The 22,597-nt window shown below is 37.8% G+C and overlaps 1 protein-coding gene across 1 annotated transcript in view; it reads left to right on the plus strand.

Annotated features, from left to right (window-relative positions):
* Positions 1-22,597, plus strand: part of DNAH5 (dynein axonemal heavy chain 5) — a 1,226,896-nt gene that overhangs the window by 651,438 nt on the left and 552,861 nt on the right. The window contains exons 23-24 of the mRNA XM_044065791.1: positions 15,854-15,991; positions 20,731-20,866. Coding sequence (XP_043921726.1) covers positions 15,854-15,991; positions 20,731-20,866 — 274 coding nt within the window. The remainder of the gene's footprint in view (positions 1-15,853; positions 15,992-20,730; positions 20,867-22,597) is intronic.

The following is a 22,597-nucleotide window of genomic DNA, read 5'->3' on the forward strand; positions in this document are numbered from 1 at the left end:
TTGCTTAAATAGTGAGCTAAAAATGATAAAACAGAACACCATTGGACGAACAATTAATTAATTAAATAGCACCAATGAAGAAAATATGAACAATTTGTTAAAAAATAAAACTGTTAAAATCCCTAAAAACCTGTAAATCTAGCTTCTTTAAAAACATAACTGTGTTCATACTTAAAAATGTATATGTGCAATACATAATGCAGTCTTCAACATAAAAAAATTCAATTTACATAAACTATAATATTTAATCAGTTATTGTATGCTGCCCTCTTGTGATATAAAACATATTTACAATTTGGCAGCTCTTAGCTTTAAAACAGGCAGAATGGAAAGCATGTAATTTAGCCCTGGCTGTTGAGTAGCTTCCAACACTATTTGCCAATAAAGCTCACAATATTCTAGTTTAGCTTCCCACATGCCCCCTCTTATTTCCTTAGGTACAACTTCCAAAACGAAAAATGAAAATAATGCCTGATGGCATACTGTCTTATGATGAAAAAGTGCATTATTTAAGTTCACCATGCTTATTTCATATAAGTGTTCATATATACGAGTCTTGAGTTTTCTCTCTGTCTTGCCAATGTAAAAGGATTTACATTCATTGCACAGGGCAAGATAAACAAGTCCACTGGTGTTACAGTTTGAATAAGCTATATTTTTTAACAATCACAAACATATTCACACCACCGCACAAGGGCTGGTACTTTGAAATGCAGTGCATGTTCGCAGTGTACTTATATTTGCAATGCTTCTTCTATAGAAATTCCAAGTAGGAATAGAAATATTAGGAGCAATTATTATTCAAACTGTAACACCAGTGGACTTGTGTGTCTTGCCCTGTGCAAGGAATGTAAATCCTTTTACATTGGCAAGACAGAGAGAAAACTCAAGACTCGTATATATGAACACTTATATGAAATAAGCATGGCGACTTTAATAATGCACTTTTTCGTCATAAGACAGTATGCCATCAGGCATTATTTTCATTTTTCATTTTGGAAGTTGTACCTAAGGAAATAAGAGGGGGCATGTGGGAAGCTAAACTAGAATATCGTGAGCTTTATTGGCAAATAGTGTTGGAAGCTACTCAACAGCCAGGGCTAAATTACATGCTTTCCATTCTGCCTGTTTTAAAGCTAAGAGTTGCCAAATTGTAAATATGTTTTATATCACTCGAGGGCAGCTCACAATAACTGATTAAATATTATAGTTTATGTAAATTGAATTTTTTTATGTTAAAGACTGCATTATGTATTGCACATATACATTTTTAGGTATGAACACAGTTGTGTTTTTAAAGAAGCTAGATTTACAGGTTTTTAGGGATTTTAACAGTTTTATTTTTTAACAAATTGTTCATGTTTTCTTCATTGGTGCTATTTAATTAATTGTTTGTCCAATGGTGTTCTGTTTTATCATTTTTAGCTCACTATTTAAACAAGGTTAAGGCATTCATGTCTGTGTATCTGATGAAGTTTTTTACGAAAACGCCAATTATAATTATAGCGTTAATCACGCATTACTTGGTTTTTGTGGATTGAATAAATCATTTAACTCGGCTTGTTCTCTATTTGGTTGCTTTCAGTGAATTGTGGTATTGTTTCTTAGTATTTTACATTCACTGACATCTTAATTTTGGTTATGGAACACCAGTTACCCATATTGGTAAGGACCAGGTCCAGGATATTGCTGCCCCTGGTGGGGGTGTGGACAAGCTGATCCAAGGCGTTGGAATTTATGAATTCCAGAAAACATTGAGCAAATGAGTTGGTGCACGAGTAGTTTTCCCAGTTGATGGTGGAGTAGTTGAAATTGCCCATAATTAAGGTATTGGGTTGTACCTTAATATTGCCCAGTATCTTAAGAAATGAAGAGTGGGAATTCTGGGGCATGGCGGGGGATCTGTAACAAGCTACAACCTGGATTGCAGTCTTCCTCAGTGTTAGTTGCACTTGGATAATTTTGGATGCATTATGTTGAGCAACTAGCCTGGAGGTGTGGATATCCTTAATGAATATGGACACGCCTCCGCGTTTAGTGTTTCAGTCCAGGTTAGGTGGCTGAAAGGTGTGGTATGAATTATAGCCTGGTAATGCAGGGGTGCTGTCTGGAGCCTTGAACTAGGTCTCTGTCACTGCACAGATGTCGATGTTCTCCATTTTAAGGAGTGCCTCAAGTGAATACATTTTGAGGTTTAGACTTCTAGCATTGAGTAACATTACCCTCAGAGTTTGCTTGGTTGTGCCTGTTATGGTGGTGAATTTGGCATTTGAACCATGCCTAAAAAAGGCACTATAGGGGTGGCAAGAGCCTTAGCCAGTATCCAGAATCCCAGGGGCGACAGGTGTATGCCATGTGTGGCAAAGCATCGTGGTCTGTTGACCATGTCGTCCCAGGCAGACAGATACTGGATCCCCTTAGAATGACACCAGAAGCTTAGCCAATTGTTAAAGTCAATAATTTTGTCCTTATACTGTGGTATCATTCTGGGTGATGGCAGGATGCTACTCAGGGCTAGGGCATACCTGTCTGGGCAACAAAATCCGAGAGCTCTCTATGTCTCTCTTCATGTAGTCCAGGGAGGTACATCTCAGGTCATTTACACCAACCTGGACAATGACAGAGTCATAATTGTACTTGTTGTGGAGTGACCTGAGTACATGCGTTATGTGGCGGATTCTGGCACCCGACAGTAACTTTCTTCTTGTGTAGCCTGGTGAGTGGGACATCAGTGTGCCTGACTATAGAGTCAGCTATGACTAGCGTGTTAGGTACGTTGTTATACCTTTTAGGCTGAGGTTGAGTGGCACACTGATTTTGTGGGCAATGTGTCATTTGGGTAGTGTTGGGGGGTGGTGGCTGTCTGAGTTTCAGCTTGGGAGGTCTCTGTTGCTTGGGCAGATTTTTATCGAGAGCCTCCATGAATGTGGGTGTGTGCTTTGTGTTTCTCTGTGTAGGTTTTGGTAGTGTGGGTTATGAAGGACTATGTGTTGAGTGTGGTGTGGTGCAGGTGTTAACCTTCTCCTCTTGACTCTCTAGTCCAGTCTTGGCTGGAGAGAGCTTGGCTTCCAGTCTGGCTATATGAGTGCATCTCTCACAGGTTGTAGTGTTGGATGGTAGGAGGAGAGGGATGTCCGTGTACATGAGGCAATTGCTACATTGCCCCAAGATGCCCAGATTCATCAGGTGAACAGGAGAAAACACCAGGAGCTGACCCATGGACATGCCTGGATAGGTGCATATTAATTTAAGTACTAAGAACTGTTTTCCTCTTGACAAGTGAGGAAAGTCAAGTGATGTAGTAATTTGTAGTTTATTTAGTGCTTACAACGAGTTCTGAGCAAGTGCTGAGCACAAGGAAAGAGTTTTGAGTGCTGAAACTAAAACACTGGTGAGTTCTAGCCAAAACTAGCTAGTTTTATTACCAATCCCAAGAAGAGAAGCAGGCCACGGCCTGTTTGGTGATCCACAGTCTTTTCCCAGATGATGCAAGGCCCTGCAGGCTTGTAGCCTTTTTGTGGTAGATGCCTTGAATAGCAACCAGACCAATCAGGTATGTTAAGCACAGACACTCACTCTCCAACCAGAAAGAGTCAGGAATCAATGCACTCTACTCCTACTGTCACCAGGATCTGAATATAAGCACAGATTTTAAGCTGTCACCTATAAAGCAGTTATTAAGCTTTCTGGTGACCAGCAGTCTCCATGAAATAATGTAACTGCACTCTTTCTCTCACCAGGAGAAAACAGAAACACTAATCCCAAGATGACTACTGAGAGGCAGAATGTGGGCTCTACAATAACTGGTGCTGATACTATTTTTGAGCACCCCAAAAATCTTTTACAACCAGAGATGTCAAACAGCAGTATTTTTTACACTTTTCTTTCACTTGTCAGCACTGTCATTTACCTGAGCCAGTATTAAAAAAGTACATTTTAAATACTATAGCAATAATCCATGGCTGGGTGTGGGTAATGTTGGGTTTACCCATGGCTGGTGTGGTTTTGCCCAAGTTACCAAACAAAGCCAACCATGGGTAAATCAGCATTACCCACACCCAGCCATGACTTATTGCTATTATACAATGATATTATTTAAGAAAAAAGTTACTTACTTTTCTTAAATAATGTCTTTGTATAATGGAGCCGTGGTGGTCTTCCACATTCTTCCCCGGTATCATTGGGCTTTCTTGATGTAATGCACGTGTGTATGGGACTTATGTTCCCATATTTACGCAGTACATCAGTGCTGTTGAAAGGAAGCAATGGAGAATGAAGATCTCCATTGCTTTTTTTAAGGGACATGGAAAATACATGGATAATCAGGTAGCTTTTTCTAGTTTTGCATAACATACCTGATTATCCTTGTATTTTCTCTGTTCTGTCTCTCTTGTTCTTTTGATGTCTTCAGATTCCTAAGTTTGTTTATTTTTTTAAAAATTAAAGAAAACTAGAATTTCTGTAGCATATATTAATATAAGAAAGTCTGGGTGACCTGACTTTTTTCTGTTGGTATATGCTGGATTTACAATGGGCATACTGGTTGGGCTGACCAATCATTGTGCTCATTTTTGAATGTTAATGACCAGTCATTGTATAATTTAAAATAGATATCACTGAGAATGCATTTAGTCAGGTTTTATACTGAATTACACACGCAGTTCCCGTTTTTTTCTTGTTAATTTTAACAACTACCAGAAATGACTTTTTTCTACTATTTTAGTAGGCTCGTCCCTCCCCCAAGCTTCCAGCAACTGTGTGCACTTCGAGGTGCTGAGGTAGTTCTCCCTGCCAACTTTCACAGCTGATACCCACCTGTCTCCAATTTGTGTATATATATATATATATATATATATATATATATCAAGAAGTTCAGATATCTCTCAAATGTATTTGACATTGCCATCTTAAATTAATCTAAAGTTAAACTTCTTCATATCAACTCCAATACCATCACTTTCAAGTTTCAGAGCTTATAAAAATAACTCTGTATTCATTAAACACTTTTACATTTATTTCTTTCTTATCCCTCTTCTCGGAGACTTACACCTCAACTCAGGTCTGCCTCATCCACAAACAACTACATCCTGTACTAAAACTCTCAACTTCATCACAATTAACTTTAGAAGTATCTGCAGTAAAACAGCTGAATTCCAAACCTGGATAGTACAACATCTACCTGACATCCTTGCTGCCCTAGAAATATGGTGTAAACCTAATATAAGAGGTTCTGAAGTATTACTTCACAGCTAAAATATAATTAGGGCAGATAGAAGCAATAACAAAACTAGTTGTATTGCACTGTTTTACCTTAGCCATCTCAGTTTTACTGCTTGCACAAATCCCATTCCAAAATTATGTAATACTAAACAACTTATTACCCTCTTAAAAGTCAACATTACAAAATGTCTATGTATTGCAGTATATTCCGCCAGACCAAAGTATTTCTGTACTTGAGATATCCTATCTTGGATATCTACTACAATTTCCAATGAAACCATCTTCTTAGGTGATGATAATGTTAACTGGTATAACCTAACATCAGATTTCCCAAGCAATAGCATAAATCCCTTTAGATTAGCTCATCACAACGTCAACTAAATATGAGTTCACCCATGGCTCCACTTTAGACTGGATCCTGGTCTCAGACCCAGCTATATTTACCTAGCTGGCACCCTCATAAATAGCCTAAGTGACCATCTACCATCATATACTGTTTGAAATACTTCCCATGTTTCCAAAGAACATCACTATAAAACAACCTGCAGCCGTCAAATTAAATTCAGCCAGCACTCCTTTCTCAGTCTCTTACAGTGTATCAACAGACAGACCAGTCTACATTTCTTAACATTCTAAATAGCTTAGCTCCCTTTCTCTTAAAAAGAGTGAAAGTCAACCATGCCCATGATGAACAAAGCCAGCTAAAGAACTAATGTCATAGAGGATTAAGGTTTGGAAATATGATTAAACAACAAAACCTTCTCAGCTCTACAAAGGTTTAGGCATCTCTGCAATCGGGTTAAAAAACAAGTTACAAGAGAACTATACTAACTTCCAAGATGCCAAAAAAATAAAAAAAAACTAACAATGCTGGTCCACTATAAATTCACTCTTCAATCCGGGAAATAAAAGTAATTCAAACCCACATCCTGATAAAACACCTCAGCAGACTTCCACTATTTCTAATACATATTTCATTGACAGTATAGCAGCCCTAACCCAATCCATCTCCAACCTACACACATTCTCAACTCAGTACTCTCCAAATATTACTCCCACTGCACCTCCCTTTCTGTACACATACTCTAATAGCCATCCATCCTGTCTTCAAACTGAATCCATTCTAGACTACACAAATGTTCAGAAATATATTCTGCTACCAGTCACATAAAAAAACTCTTGCATAAGCTGAAACCAACCTCAGCTGAATAGCTTAAAGTAACTGCAGATGCCACAACTTATCTGGTTAGAATTCTCATTGATAGATCAATTAAGGAAGCCTGTGTTCCAAAAAATTGGAAGAAGCCTTGCATCATTCCATTTCATATAGGAGATAAGTCCATCAAGGTATCAAACTTTCAGCCTGTTGCCATTCTTTCTCCTTTCTCTAAAGTATTAGAGGAGTGTGTCAATCAGCAACTCCTCAAATACCTTCTAAGTTCACTTCTCACCTGTACTCAGCATGGTTTTAGGCCAGCACATACTACCACACCTGCTCAACTCTCTTTCATGGACACTGTAAACAGTGCTAGAGATTCCAGCAAAATTGTTTCTTCATCATTTATAGGCCTCTCTAAAGCTTTTGACACTGTCTTCCATTTTAAACTTCTACATATCTCTTTAAACATGGTCTTTCCACTTCCTCTGTCAATTGGCTTTCTAGCTACTTAGCCAACAGACAGCAATCTGCCAGATGGGAATACTCCCTCTCACCTTACTTACCAATCTTATATTGTGTCCCCCAAGGCTCTGTCCTTGACCTCTTTCTCTTCAGTATATTTATTAATTCATACTGTCTCCAGTCAGAGCACTTTAATTCAATATGCAGATGACTGCCATTATCTGCACCACAAACAACCTGTCCCCCTACAGCAAATAACCCAAAAAACAGTATTCTCTCTGAAAACATGGCTTAATGATTCCCATCTCTTACTCAACCCTAAAAAGACCAAACTCATCCTCTTCACTCCAAAACATATTATGCTAACTGATCAAATTTTAAAATCAACTCCCAAAATAATATTGTAATAGGAGTTGCCCATATACAAAACTCTTGAGTGTGACACTAGATGGAAACTTTAAATTTGATCTTCATATTAAAAATAATATTAAAAATGTCAGAAACTAGGAATGCTGCGTAGGTATAAATATGTCAAAATACATCTAACAGAACTGTACTAGCCAATACTTACCTCTCACCTTCAGTCCTCTATAGAGCTCCAATTCTCACCAATATACATATCTCACTACAAACAAGATTTGAAGCCTGATACAGAAAAATAGTTTCATTTGCTACTAATTTTACATTTCTTACCCATCACTGTATTCCACTTCAATCTCTGAAATGGCTAGAGCTACCACAACACCTTACTTATATACAACTTACAACCACTCATAGCATTATCTACTAACCTACTGACTGCCCTACTCTAGCCTCACTTCTTCAAACCTATAGTCTCTTCTCCTGCTGCATAAACCTAACAAATCTGTTGGTAAGAGCCTATACTTCTATTCATTTGCTAAAGCTTGGAACAACCTTCCTACCTATCTCATATTAAACCCCAACAATCTTCTTCAAACATGCATTAAAATAATTTCTTAGTAAAAACGTGAACCTGCTCATGCACTAAACATAGTTACGAACAAAATGACTCCTTCTTATATACTTGTCCTACCTTCTAATTTTCCAGATACTCTTCCATTTCTTTGATAGCTTCCTACTCTTTTATCTCTCTCGCTTTATTATAGATTCTTCTTCCAGTTAACATTCTAAAGCAATCATAGCTTTTAACTTTATTTCTCTTTTGAAGAATATAGTCATGAAATAACAAGTACTTGCACACTGAAAATATATTCATATGCCTTCCAACTAGTTTGTCTTCCTTTAGCATATATTCAAATATACCATATTCTGTATATATATTTATTTTGTCTTCACCTCTCAACTACTTCACTAACTTTTTAACCTATATATTGCTTATTTTTTATGTTTCTCTCCTCCACACAACTATTTTCACCAACTTTTTTAACTTAATTATGTTAGTTTTTTTTCTATATTAAGTCCTTATATAAAACTGCTACTACAATGTTTTAAATTATTACATCATGTCAGACTAGATGAATATTATTCTTGAATATATATTAATAGTCCATGTAAAAGTTGTTTAAAGTAATTGAGAACCATTTTCTCTATGGAAAAAATTGTGTTTATTTTACTTTTTGGAGCTGGTAAATTGTTTTAAAGTTCTTTTTACTGTATTTTTATGGGGAAAAGTGACGTATAAAGACTTAAGTTTTACTGGCTTTTTCTGCTTGCTGTTTGCTGCTTATTTTCCCCAGGAAAGAGGCACCATTTGCAGCTTGAATATAGAGCAAAGTGCCAGTCCTATGGTCAGTTCTTCCAGCCACAAAAAAAAAAAAAAAAAAAACTTAAGGAAATAGTGGGTGACTCTGCTGTGGCTGTTAGTTCTACCTCAGAACACTCATCTTTTACCCTGGGTCTGTCTGTTGCAGCACGTACAGTCACTATGGACCAGGGGTTAACCATGTCCTCTGCAGCTGTTGGAGTCCCATCAGTGGGTAAGGAATAGCTACTCTTTTTCATCCTGGGAAAGGGAACAGGAAAGGCTTCCCTGTTTTGTCAGAATGTTGTACCCATCCCTGGTGAAGCTGGTGCTGTGGTTAATAACACTGTTGGCCTCACTTTTCCTGTGAAAAAGAAGCAGAAAACTAAACATGTATATATATATATATATATATATATATATATATTCCTCCTCAAATTTCCTTAGACTGAAGTAGTTTACTGGGTCTGGCTTAGGGTTTAATTCAGGCTTTTGATACTTATTATGAAACAGTTTCTGTTAAAAGAAAGATGGAACCTCTTTTACTGAAGAGATTCAAGATTCTGAACCTGGACAGTAAGATGAAAGGACATATACAGAGTTTTCTCCTCCGATTAATGACTCAGACTCTGAGGATAGCTAGGTTTCTTATTCTTCTTCTGGGGGTTTCTCTTTCTCTGAGACTACTTCCAGAATGTGCTGGTGTTTTCAGTGGTAGAATGCTGAGGTATGTCAGTCCCTCAGAAAACACTATGTGTTGCTACAGAAGGAATTTCCAGAAACTCCACCCATTCCTCTAGTTCTGTCAGCTTTGGAGGATGTCTGTGTGCTACTGGCAACAATTTTTCTGATAGTCAGCCAGCTACCCCTAAAAAATGCAGACAGAATGTGTAAAGTTCCTCAGTCTTTTAGGTTTTTACACATTCCTCCAAAACCTGACCCAGCAGCTATAGCTTTAGTTAATCCTACTGCTGCTAAGCATTTAGTTAATTCCAATCCTACTCTTTCCAATAAGGATGGGAAGTTGATGGATAAATGTGTGAAAAAGTGTATGCTTCTGCAACTTTGATTTTCAGAAATTTGAATTGTCTGACTCGTATATCAATGTTTGTTTTGACTAACTGTGAAAGTATGAGGAATGGTTTGTCTGTAGTCTCTTCTTATGAGGATAAAATCTACTTTAAATAATTTAGTTTCTTCAATTGTACAAGTTACTACTCATTATTCGCGGTGTGTATGACTCAGGTGGTATTTCTTCCAGGGCTGTAGCCACTGGCTGCATTGTTAGAACATCACAGATTATGTTAAAATGAAATTTTAAATTCTCCTTTGGATAGAGATTTGTTTTTTCATCCATCTGCTGCAGAGATGATCAAAAAGTGTGATGAAAGGGGTAAGCTGATTTTCTAAGGGATTCTGTCACCCCTCATCCAGTTTTGAAAAAACAAAATAAACAGTTTCAACAAAATGCAGGTAAACAGACATTTAATAAGAAAGGGCAAGGGGTGCCCAAAAAGAATTCTGGAACCTCCCAAAACCAAGGGCAGTCAAACAAGTCATTTCCCTTCTAGAAAGTCTAAATCTCCACTTTTGTTTTGGTCAACAGATAGTTTCAGACAAATGGGTTCCGAAGATCATTCATCAATGTTACAGATGGCTGTGGGAGGAAATTCCTGTTTTCTAAGGAGTAATTCCACATCCACCAGACCAGACCTGACTCTCTTATTTCCACCTGTCGTTCATCACATGCTGTACCAGGGAGTGATAGAACCAGTTCCTCTTTCCCCATCTGTGAAGGAGAGGGAAAGATGGATGTTTTTAGTACCAAGGCAAGAAAATGCTTGCAGACAATTTCTGCAGTCACTTCACAGCCTGTTACCACACCTTCCTCATTCAAGTTTCCTGGTAGCACTAGATTTAAATGATGCTTATCATCACATCCCTGTTCATCCAGAATTCAGGTGTTTATCAAGTTTTCTGTGTCTGGATCACATTTTCAGTCCTCTGTTTTATCCTGTGGACCATCTACTGCACCAAGAGTGTCCACAAGTTGTCGAGTTCCAGGGTATCCACATTTTTCTATATTTAAACCTCTTTGTTATCTTTTCAGAGTCTTTTTCAAAGTGTTATGAATTTCTCACTTGGGTGATAGATCTCTTACACAAGCTGGGATTAAAAGACAACAGTCAAAAGTCTTTTTTGACTCTTATCACACAAGATTGTATTCTTAGGGTGCCAGCTAGACACCTCATTTCAAAGAGCTTTTATTCCATAGGAAAACATGAATCTTTATCTATATCTGTTTCTAAAGTTTTTCTCTCAGACTTAGGTCACTGTGAAAGAATACCTCAGGAATTTGGGTGTCATGGCATCTATGGTTCTCATCATACCTGTGATAAGATTCCACATGAGCAAGGTACAATGGTATTTGAAGTTCTTTTGGCCTAAGTACCAATAGTCTTTTTCTTTTCAAATCCCAGTGCTGGGGTTGTCAGAAGAGAAATCACTTGGTGGAGATAGCAACTATCCTTAAAGCCAGATCTCCCCTTGTCCATCCTTATTCCAAAGTGGTCAGTCACCATAGGTGCCTCAGACTTTGCTGTGGAACAGTTTTAGGAGGGATAAAAGTACAGGGTGTGTAAGACACCATGAACAGTTGCAAGTACATAAATATAAGAGAGATGCTCACCCTGATCAACTCTGAATCATCTTTCGTCCCTGTGATCTCTTCAAGTTGTTATAGACAATACCACAGCCATGTGGTGCATCAACAAGCAAGGAGGAGCCAGGTCATACTTCCTTTGCAGAATAGCCTTTCAATTTATGTCTCCCAAATCTCAAATGCTTAGTTTTTTATGTATTTATCAGCATATTATTCTCCTGTGTCCAAATGGTCAATTTAGTCAAGTTACTTTGCAGACATGCCTTATCTGTAACACATGTAATCAGTTTACCCAATTTCAGGTTGTCTGCATATAGACTGTAGAACACCTCAGATGAAAAAGTTATGTTTGAAAGATGCAATCTAAACAAGTAAGGGCCTAGGACAGAGCCCTGTTGGACACCCTGACTGCAACCAAGGATTTCACCTGTCCAGTTGCTGTATGATATTTGCCATGTCCTATTTGTAAGCCATGCAGCTGTCCATCTTATCAAGAGTACATCAATACCTAGTTGTACTAATTTATTGATCACTGTTTTGTGTATGGCCCTGTCACATGCTGTAGTTAAATGTACATAAATTATGTCACAGCACGATTTTTCATTCATAGCTGTTATTATATTGTCATAGAACATATGTTTCCAGATACCTCTTTCTTTCCTAGCATACCTCTACCATTTAGCATTTACCCGAGGAAAAATTCTTTGGAGTCTGCTTGGAGTATAAAAGTACCTGTGCAAGTACTTCCAAGCTAAAATCCTGGAACCTCTAGACTTTGTTGCATATTTGGGAGCCATACATATGTCATACCATAGTTTTCTTATGAATTGCTTATCCAGTCTCTCTTCCCAATCTCCTCTGATTGATTCCTATAGTTATTGGGCAATATTTTATATACCTTACTAATTGTCCCTTTTTAACAGCAGTACCTGTTCTAGATTCAACTGAAAACTCTACAATAGCAGGTATTTCATGTAGGATTCCTCTGTCTCTTTCTTTTTGCGTGTACCGGATATTAATCTCTGAAAGGGAAGGCAGTCTCTAGCCTTCAGTCCCAATATCTTGTTGGCTTTCTCCCATTCTTTTACCTTTCCTTCTCTAGTTATTTGCACCTAATACCCTTGTTCCTTTTGCCAGTTTTCTCAATAAATTCCAGCCCCTTCTTTCCTCTTCTCTGTACCCCTATTTGCAGTCATCCTTCTCAGCAAAATCTCCTTTCGCCATTCTCGTGTTGGCTTAGTTCTTAGAATATTTTTTGCTACTTTATGAATATAATATTATATTATATAATAGTGGTTGTTATTCTCCATAAGAATCTGCATCCAAAATCCCACTGTCTTCTTATTTCTTGAATCCCCTTCATTCCCTTTTGTCCCTTCCCACTTTGAATTATAGCTTTCTGCTTGTGTTTATCTATATGAGCCTTAAGTGTGTGCTCTAAAATATCCCTCAAACCACCTTATTCTATTGGAAGGATTGGCTTATCCCACTTGTGCCTTGCCCACTTCCCCTCCCAGATTCATTCCTTCAACTCTTTATTAATTATTGTTCATCAGTATTATTCAGCCTGACCTTTTTATAAAATTAAAGTGACTAAAAACATTTTCACAGCTTATATCTTGCTGTCCATATCCACAAACAAGAGCTTCCAGGTTCTCAGGTTTGGTATTATCTTTTTAGTCTTGTCACACATATCCTTAGCTGCTATAACAGAATCCTTTTTAATAAATACTCCTGAATTCTTCATTTTGTTGTGTTCCCATAAATATGGATATTGCTGAACAAGTTTATAAGTGGGTACATAGTTTACAGCTAGAGCCTTTTTTATTTTCATTAATTTTATATCCTGAAAAGTCTTGAAACTGTCTCAAAATGTTCCACAACACTGAAATGTCCTTTCTGGTTTTATCAGGTACAAAGTAATATCGTCTGCAAATAAAGCCAACTTTTCTTGATTACTATCCCAGTTATGTCCTTGAGTTTATGAGTCCCCTATTTTCTTTGTCAGTGGCTCTAAATATGGGATAAATAACAAAGGAGAAGGAGAAAGAGAACACCCTTGCCTGGTTCCTTTGGTCAAACACAAGTTGTCAGAAAGAAACTCTCTCACTTAAACTTTTTGCCTCCAATCCGTCATATATCCTCCTAATTAACTTTGTTATTGAATCAGGGAGTACAAATACTTCCATTGCCCTACTCATAAAATCCTAGCTTCCTCTGTTGAATGCTTTCTCTGCATTAAGACTCACCACATCAGTGGTACTTTCTCACATTCTGCATCCCTCTGGATTATCATTGTTGTTAATGTTGCCAAATGTTTGCCTTCCCTCCACAAAACAACACTGATCCATATCTATCAGTTTTGGCAACACCTTTGCCATTCTTTTAGCTATTATAGACAAACTCTTTATTATCATGGTTTAAAATTAAAAAGTGCCTTTATGAAGCTGGGTCTGATATATACCTTACTAATTGTTCCTTTTTTAACAGCAGTACCTGTTCTAGATTAAACTGATCTTAAAGTATTACCCTTCTTTTAAAATGCTGTTAAATAAAACTTTCCAGATCTTCATCACTTTCCTCCCTCTTAGCTTCCAAACTTCTACAGGAATACTATCTATTCCTGGAGAGTGTCTTGTAGATTGATTATACATCACAGTTTTTATCTCATCTTCTCCTATCTTAACTGTTAATTTTGGAGCATCATCTACCTCTCACCTTGGCATACTTAAGTCTTCCATAATTATTTCCATTTGTGCATTTTCTTGATCTCTGCATTTCTCTGTTTTGTAAAAAATTTCATAAAATTTCTGAAATATCTGTAATACCTCTACAGGATCTCAGGTTATTTTTCTTGTTGTAGGCTCCTAAGTTTGGCAACAGCCCTTCCTACCTTTTGTTGCCTAAATTGTTGTGCTAAACGTTGCTGGAGTTATCAAAAACAATTGCACAACAGCAATCTTTCTAACATAATGTGTATTATTCAGCTACTCCTTTATTTTCTCTTTAGCACTCTGCATTTGCGCCTGTTCTTGTTCTGCGAGATTTCACTTATTCTGTAATACTTCATTCTTTGTCAGCCACTCTAAATAATTCCTGTTACTTTTTAACCATATTTCTTTTTCTTTTATTTCTAACCTGTTTTTAAACTCTGCTTTTATTTTATCCCACTCACTAACTATAACTTCTGAAGAAGTTTCTGTCTTCCCTAGTAACTCTTGAATAATTTCCACTGCCAATTCCTTTAATTCCATTCTTTTTAACAGTTAGGTGGGGAATCACCATTGTTTCATTTTTACTTAATTGCCCTGCATTATCTTAGTTATTTGTGTATGATCTGATATAGTTATTTGATGTATATCGAAGCTTTCAATAAAGTGCCCACGTTCCTGTGAAATATAATTTGTGTCTAGATTAGCCCAGTTATTGTACCTTGGGGAATAATTTATAAATTATCTCTGAGTTCCTACTGCTGGATTCACTTCTTGCGTACGAAATATTTTCATAAATTTCATCAGAAATCTATCCTCTTTTGCTATATTTTCCCTTCTAGTTCCCCCAGATATATCCTCAGTGTTGTAAATTAAGTTCCGTTCTCCCACCTATAAGTAATATTCCCTGTGGAAAGCTGATTATTTCTCTCCAAATTTATTTAAACCCCTTAATAGCAGTTTTAGGTTGAATATAAATGCATGCCAGCGTAATTCTCCTCCCTTGCCAGTAGCCCCTTACTACCCCTAAATCTACCATTATCATCTTTTTTCCTTTTCTATCACTATTGGAGCTCCTTTAGCAATTAATATAAATACTCCCTGCTTCTGACACAGTGAGACTTTTAATCCTATAATAGTATATTCCTTATTATACATATAGCTGCTTGTTACTTGCCACTCTGTATTATATGTCTACATGAATCTCTCACTACAGATTTATTTCATTGTATTAATCAGTTATTCATTGTAGTATTGCAGTTGTCATTAGTTATTATTTGAGTTTTGTTTTGTTAAATGCTTAGGAATTTAAGCAGTATAATAAACTTGAACTAGTATATTTAACTAGGTAGGATATTTTAACCTCTTTCCTCACCCCTTTGTACTGTAATATTGGGAGCATAATAGAAGGTACAAGCATGACTGTTGTTTATTAACTCTAATACTAATATCTAAACAAAAAAATATAATCCAGAAGTAGCAAAGTAGCAGCATTTTTGTACTGTATAATGTGCATCATTTACTAGGCACAATTTTATTGAGTTATTTGCAGTCCATTTATGTTTAAAACCTCACTCATTTGATAAATGACTTCACTGATACTGATCATGAACTGATCTTTGCAGAAGATTCACTTTAAAATGGAAAACCTTTAAGACAAATAAATAACTTCCTCAGCTATATTCTGCATTTTTAACAAGGACTTCCAATAATCCAAATGGGACACCCTCTACAAACGAAATATGTTACCATGTCCTGTATGTAAGAAAATGTAAATTATGCATAAGTAGTAAAATAAATGCTTTGTATTTATTTTGTAGAGTACTAGGTGTGACTGTACATGTTTTAAATTTACAATTAAAATGTGTTATTTATCTGTGTTCAGTCATAATATTTCGTAATTAATTGTATTCTAGGCAAACTTAGTCATCCAGGAGAATCGACTTACCATTGCTATGGAAGATCTACAGAAAGCACAGGCAGAACTGGATGCCAAACAGGCTGAACTTGACATAGTACAAGCTGAATATGACAATGCCATGAGAGAGAAACAGGTTATTCTGTGTTCACTACTTGTGCATGTCTCATGTTACTTACTCTTGAATGAAATGAAAGTTGCATTGTGGCCTGCCATACCGAATGTCATTCATTTTTTATTTTGGAGGTTGATAACCAGCTTATTAGCCTGTAGTATCAGTGTCATATTGGTTATTGTGCTTCCTTACCTTGGTCTAAAAATTTTGCTTTGTGAGTGGTAGTGTCAAAATATGAATTCAGCATTCAGTAAGAGAGAACCATCCCATTATGTGAAGAGGCAACATTTTGCATAAATGGTTGTGGTATGACAAAGTCAGCTCAGTACTGCTCACTGCTTTTGAATTGCAAATGTCTTTGTTATGAAAATATATAAAAATACACTAAATGAAAAAGCTGAGATGCTTCTACTACAGTGTGTGCCTTGTTATCCCCCTTAATTGGATGACTTCTTAAGGAAGACTTGCTGATGCTTGTATACTTAAGTAGTCAAATACTCGCTATATGAACTGAATAAATTAACAATCTGAAACAAGTACTGGCAACAGGACACATCATATGATTGAAGTAATATGTGTGAGACTATAAAGACACCAAGGCAGTATATATGAGTGTGTTATATGTCATCAAGAAACAATTTAGCAACTTGAATATATATGCAGAGAATGGTTCCCCATATACATGTAAAATTTAACAATATGCATCTTTCTATATTTTTTATAAAACTTTTTGAATTGTTGCAGCAGTGCTGAACTGAAATAAAATTATAGCTGAATGCATCAGTGCTACCTCATATTATCTGTACAATTCTTGTGCCTTGAACAACTGATAAAACACTTTTTAGTTGCAGCAGAATCAGCAGCTAGGAAGGAGGAGTTACCAAAGTGTGTGGGTGGGTGGATATGTCCATAGGTTCATAGGTAAATACTAGGCTAGCTGTCCTTGTGGGCCATTTTAAGCATTTCCAGTTTCTCTTCTAAAGGTGAGAATCAAATCCTGTGCCTTGCGTCTGTGAGGTAAACACCTTAACCATTTACCAACCCCAGGCTCAAAGTGGGCTGAAACCCATGACCCTTAGATTAAGAGTTTCATGTTCTACCATCTGAGCTAGCCAGGCTACTAAAGATCTTACAGCACCTACCATTAACACAGACAGAAAAATACCTCAATTTGACAACTCATGCAAAGAATGACATACTCAGGAGTGCAACTTGCTTATATTTGAACAAAAATTCTAAAATAAAATAAACATGGACTTCAATGAGACAGCCTGGAAAAATAGTATTACCAACAAAATGGACATGATTCTAACAATCTAAATTGACTAAAAAAATATAGCATAACTATAAATGTAAGAAATTCTATAATCTTCACTATTCTAATAAAATACATATAAAGTTAACTAACACTACCAAATAATTACCTTATTTCTAGAGTACAAAACCACTCAGAGAGACGCTATTCTTAAAAACATCAAAAAAATATGCCAGCTCCATTGTTATATAAACCCATGACTACAACCCAGGTGATCCAAATTTGATTAGTGGCTTGAGCAGCTGACTGAACTGGCAGGGGAGTATGGGAGTGAGTGGCCATTGTTGGCTCAAGCATCTTTGGGTGAGGGAGGTGGCTTTTGCACACCATTTGTGTGACACCTAAGGGGAATGCTAGGTTTTACACCTGTGAAGCATAAGTCTGTGAACATGTGCCACTTTTATGTATTACAACATGGCCATTAGAGCATAAAGAGTTATTCTCGCAGTAGGAAGCAACAGAAATGAAGCTTGAAGAGCAACTTGAAGGAGAAGCTAGTCGAAGGGATAGGCTGCCCTACAAGACCATTAAACTGGCCTGTTCCCTACCACCTGACTTTCACAACAGGTTGAACAAATGAGTTAATGAGGCATGGCGAGGCAGCCACATATCCATTGTAGGGCTTTTTTTTAGGGCAGGGATACCCGGCTGTTGCCCCAGACAGGATGAAAGAGCCAGTTAAATAATGGTAGTGAAGCCATTAGGATGGTCCATTGGGGGAATAATAAAAAATGAAATAGTCCACAAACTGCCTAATGCCATTTTTATTTGGTAGAAGCATTGGAAGCAAATAATGCAGCTGATTAAGTCCAGGCTCTGTATTACAAAGGATAAAGGCCTGATTGTGACCCAGAAGACCAGGGTCTGCTTTATGGTTCATACACTCAAAGATGCAGGATGGGGTGAGGCAGGAAAGGCATACCTTTTTCTCAGTGAAGCTATGCTATGGCTCTGGGAGCGGCATGAGCATGGCCACCCAAGCCAGTTTCTGGTGGCTGTCACAGGGTGTGAGTGGGAGTACATGCGCTCCTTCTTGGGGAGCATTAGCAATTCCTATGGTAATGCCTTTCTTACATCATCACTGGGGGAGGGGTTATATATTTTTAAAGTAAAATCTACTCAAGGCTGTCTCATTCATGGCTGTGTCATGGTTTATTCTTGCATGATAGGAGAACAAATGGTTTTGGTGGCTCCTGCCCTCAGATGGAATGAATGGACATAAGCTGTCACACAGTGGAGTGGCCTAATTTAGCAGAAGCATATCGACGTCAAGAAGGAATGGAAATCAAACCAGAAGTAGATAAAAACCAGGCAGCAAATGAATGTGCTAAAAAACAAAAGAAAGAATATAAGGTGAAGGACCAGATGAGAAGGCAAGAAATGTGGAAAAAACATAAATATAATTGCAAGTATTGAAAACTCCTGGAAGAGCTTCATGTTGATCAAGAATGAACGCAGGAATGGTTAAGGAGAGGGGACTTCACATCAAGAAATGAAAGGTTAATACTGGCAGCTCAAGACAGTGGGCTACGTACATGCTTGTTTACAAAGTCCATTGAACATGTGAGAGAAACAGACATGTGTAGGCTTTGTAAAACCAAATTGGAAACAGTCACACACCTTGTTGCTGGTTGCAATGCACTAATGGCAGAAGGACTGCATACTGAAAGGCATAATAATGTGGTGAGACTGTTAAACTGGAGATTGTGCAAACATTATGGTATTGAGGTGGCTGAAAAACACTGGAAACATAAGCCACAAAGAATCATAGAAAATGATGAAGCTTATATCACATGGGATCACCCAATACCAACAGTTCAAAAGTTAGATGCTAGAAAAATGGATATAGTGGTCCAAGAAAAGATGACAAAAGTAGCATTGATCATTGAAATCGCCACACCCAGTGACTACAGTGTTTTGCATACAAAGAGACACAAAGTCATAAAATACCTGGATCTGCAGGCAGAAACGAGAGCCATGTGGAAGAAAGTTACCCAGACAGTTCCAACAGTAGTAGGAGCAATGGGTCTTATAAAATAGAATTTACAATCGTATTTAGATATGTTACCAGTTCATGTAACACCGTACGAATTGCCTTAGGAGTCATTACTGGGCACATTGCAGGTGCTGCAAAGAGCACTTTTGGCTGACATCAAAGAGTGAAACAATACTAATTTCATGAACTTTAATCGTACTTTGACTTAGGAATGGGGTCCATTCCCATCATGATATTAGAAACCCAAAAGACTTGGAGAAATTAAAAAAGAGAATTAATTGGTGGCTGTGACAGCTGCTTGATGGTTGGCAGAGAGGGGGATAGTAAAAGCACATGCAAAGAAAAGTAATAATACCCACTGAAATCAATGTGAAAACCTACTACTAGAACGTAAAGGAAAAAAGATATGGGAAATGTATGGGAGCTCTGGTTTATTTTGATGCACTTAAATTAATGAACTTGATTCATGACACATCAACACACATGATCTGAGAGATAATTTTGGAGCATGCAAGTTCAAAACATTTTTTCTGCAGGAGTCAAACTGTACCTTCGCATCCCCCCTCCCCCTATTACTTGTATCTTTAAACTCTGGGATTACACAGTAATAAGGGAAAGGGCATATTCCCCATCCCTGATGATACTCATTCTTGCGTACTGTCAATCATTAGTTTCTCAACTAAATTGTTGATGACTAACCATACAGTTGACTATATTGCTGGTTCCCTTATATATATATATATATATATATATATATATATATATATATATATGTGTGTGTGTGTGTGTGTGTGTGTGTGTGTGTTTTATATATATAATATATATTTATAAACATATGTGTGTATGTATATATATATATATATATATATGTGTGTGTGTGTGTGTGTGTGTGTGTATACTTATATATATATATACATATATATATATATATATATATATATATATATATATATATATATACATGTGCAAGTGTATGTAACTATCTATATATAAATACATACACCTGTGTGTGTGTGTGTGTGTGTGTGTGTGTGTGTGTGTGTGTGTGTGTGTGTGTGTAATTCTATTATTTGTGATCAAGTGATCACAAATGTGTGTGGTAATTCTATTATTTGTGATGAAGTGATCACAAAGTTGACATCTGTTTGGTGGATACCATTTGATGAACTGAAACAGATGGTTGAAGTGCAAGAGATTGACAATTCTCTGTTAGAGGAATGTTCCCTTTCCTGGGGATTGTGTGATCTCATAGTTGGTATATATAATTAGTAGGGAATGAGGCGGGGTGCAGGGGTCTGGCCCTCCTGCAAAAACACTTGCCATTGTTTAGTCTGCTTGATTGCCTAGATGCCACTGTGGGCTATTGACATTTCTGTTTTCCATGGACTGTACTTGCTGTCATGACTTTAGTCAGCTTACTGTTGTATTTATTTCTTGTTGTGTTTCTAGACATTGCTAGAAGATGCAGAGCGCTGTAGGCATAAAATGCAGACAGCATCTAGTTTGATCAGTGGACTAGCTGGTGAAAAGGAACGCTGGACAGAACAGAGCAAGGAGTTTATGGCACAGACCAAACGTCTTGTTGGTAAGTTCATTTCACACTAGAGCATGGAAGGTCCATTTTGTGACTCTGCTATTTCTAGTTTTGCTCGTGTGTAGATTATATGCTCATTAAAGGGCAGATAAAAGCTATACTCATGTAAGGCAGGTAAACCCTAAGAGCATGACCATCTGTTTCAAAATTATGATTGTCTTATTGTATATTGAGGAACACAAGTTTTTTGTTCATAGGTTGGTACTAGGCTGTCGGCCCTAGGGCCTATACAAGCCAAGCCATAACAATTCCTTGGCTATTTCTTCCCACACTATTTACTTCCCTGGACCCCTGTATAGCAGGGCAACTGACGTGATCCCCAGGGTGAATTTCCTTTCTCCCATCCAATCATCAAGGTTCCTTTTGAAGAGGGCCAAAGAGGCGGTCTGCTTGACATGTATGGGCAGTCTATTCCAGAGTCTGGGAAGTCTCTGGGTCAGGAACCTATCCCTCCAGCATGTTTTGTTTATTGTGATGACAAGATTTAGATCCCTGGAGCATGTGGCTCTGAGGGATTGGGATTTCTTTAAGTGTAGCATGTCCAACAGCTCTGGGTTTGACATGGCCTTGTATGTTAAGCAGAAATCACCTCGGAATAGACGATATGCGACAGAGTATAGCTGGAGTTTTTTAAGGCTGTCCGCATAGGGCATCTGCTTTAGGCCTGTGATTCTTTTAGTGAGGTATTTCTGTGGCCTTTCCAGTTGTTGCAGATGTCTTGAGAAGTACATACCAAATGGGGTGTTGTATTCTATAATGGGTCTAATGAGGGATGAGTACAGTGGGACAGTGACCTCCTTTTTTCTGGATGAAAAGCCCTTAGTGATGAGGTGTGCCACATAGAAGGATTTCCTGACTGTTGTTGCAATGTGGTTATTGAAGGTGAAACCACTGTCCACCTGTGTCCCCAAGTCTCTTATCACACTTTCAGTGTTTAGTGTACTGCCACCTATGTGATAATTCATTAGTATGTTTTTTCCCAAAGGGGATAACTATACATTTCTTGGCATTGAGCTTGAGCCCATGGCTCTGGCACCAAGCATCTGTTTCTGTAAGGCCCTTTTGTAGAGTATCCACATCATTTGGGGATTCAATAATAGCTCCCAGTTTGCAGTCATCTACGAACTTTGTTAGCCAGAGTCCCTTAGTGTTGGCCTGTACTTCAGAGAAGTAGATGCCAAACAAGAGAGGTCCCAGGACTGAACCCTGAGGTACTCCACTTGTCACTTGCCTGGAGCTGGATTTGGAGTCAGCTACTTTTACAGTGTGGTGTCTGTCAGTAAGCCAGTTGGCAACCCATCGAGTGATGTAGGGATTAATGCCTAGCTTAGTAAGTTTATCTATGATTCCAGAGTGGGGGATGGTGTCAAAGGCCTTGGCGAGGTCCAGATAGGCTATGTGGACTGCCTTACCCTCTTCCACGGCTCTGGAGACTGATTTGAATAAGTCAATAAGGTTCAGGAGACAAGATCGGCCCTTCACAAACCCAAACTGGGTGGGGTCCAGTGTTTTAAGGTTGCCAATGTCTTTGTATATAAGTTCCATGATAATACATTCTATGGCCTTGCTGATCAGGCTCGTCAGGCTGATGGGGCGGTAGCTCCTGGGATCCAAGGTGGATCCCCTCTTGTGGAGTGGGATAACTGTAGCTGTGCGCCACTCAGTGGGCACGAAGCCTGAGGTGAGGGTATGATTAAACATGACACTTAGGTGAGGTGCCAG

This window comes from Protopterus annectens, chromosome 3.part0 (assembly GCF_019279795.1).
Source record: "Protopterus annectens isolate FY-2018-M chromosome 3.part0, PAN1.0, whole genome shotgun sequence".
Taxonomy (NCBI): domain Eukaryota; kingdom Metazoa; phylum Chordata; order Ceratodontiformes; family Protopteridae; genus Protopterus; species Protopterus annectens.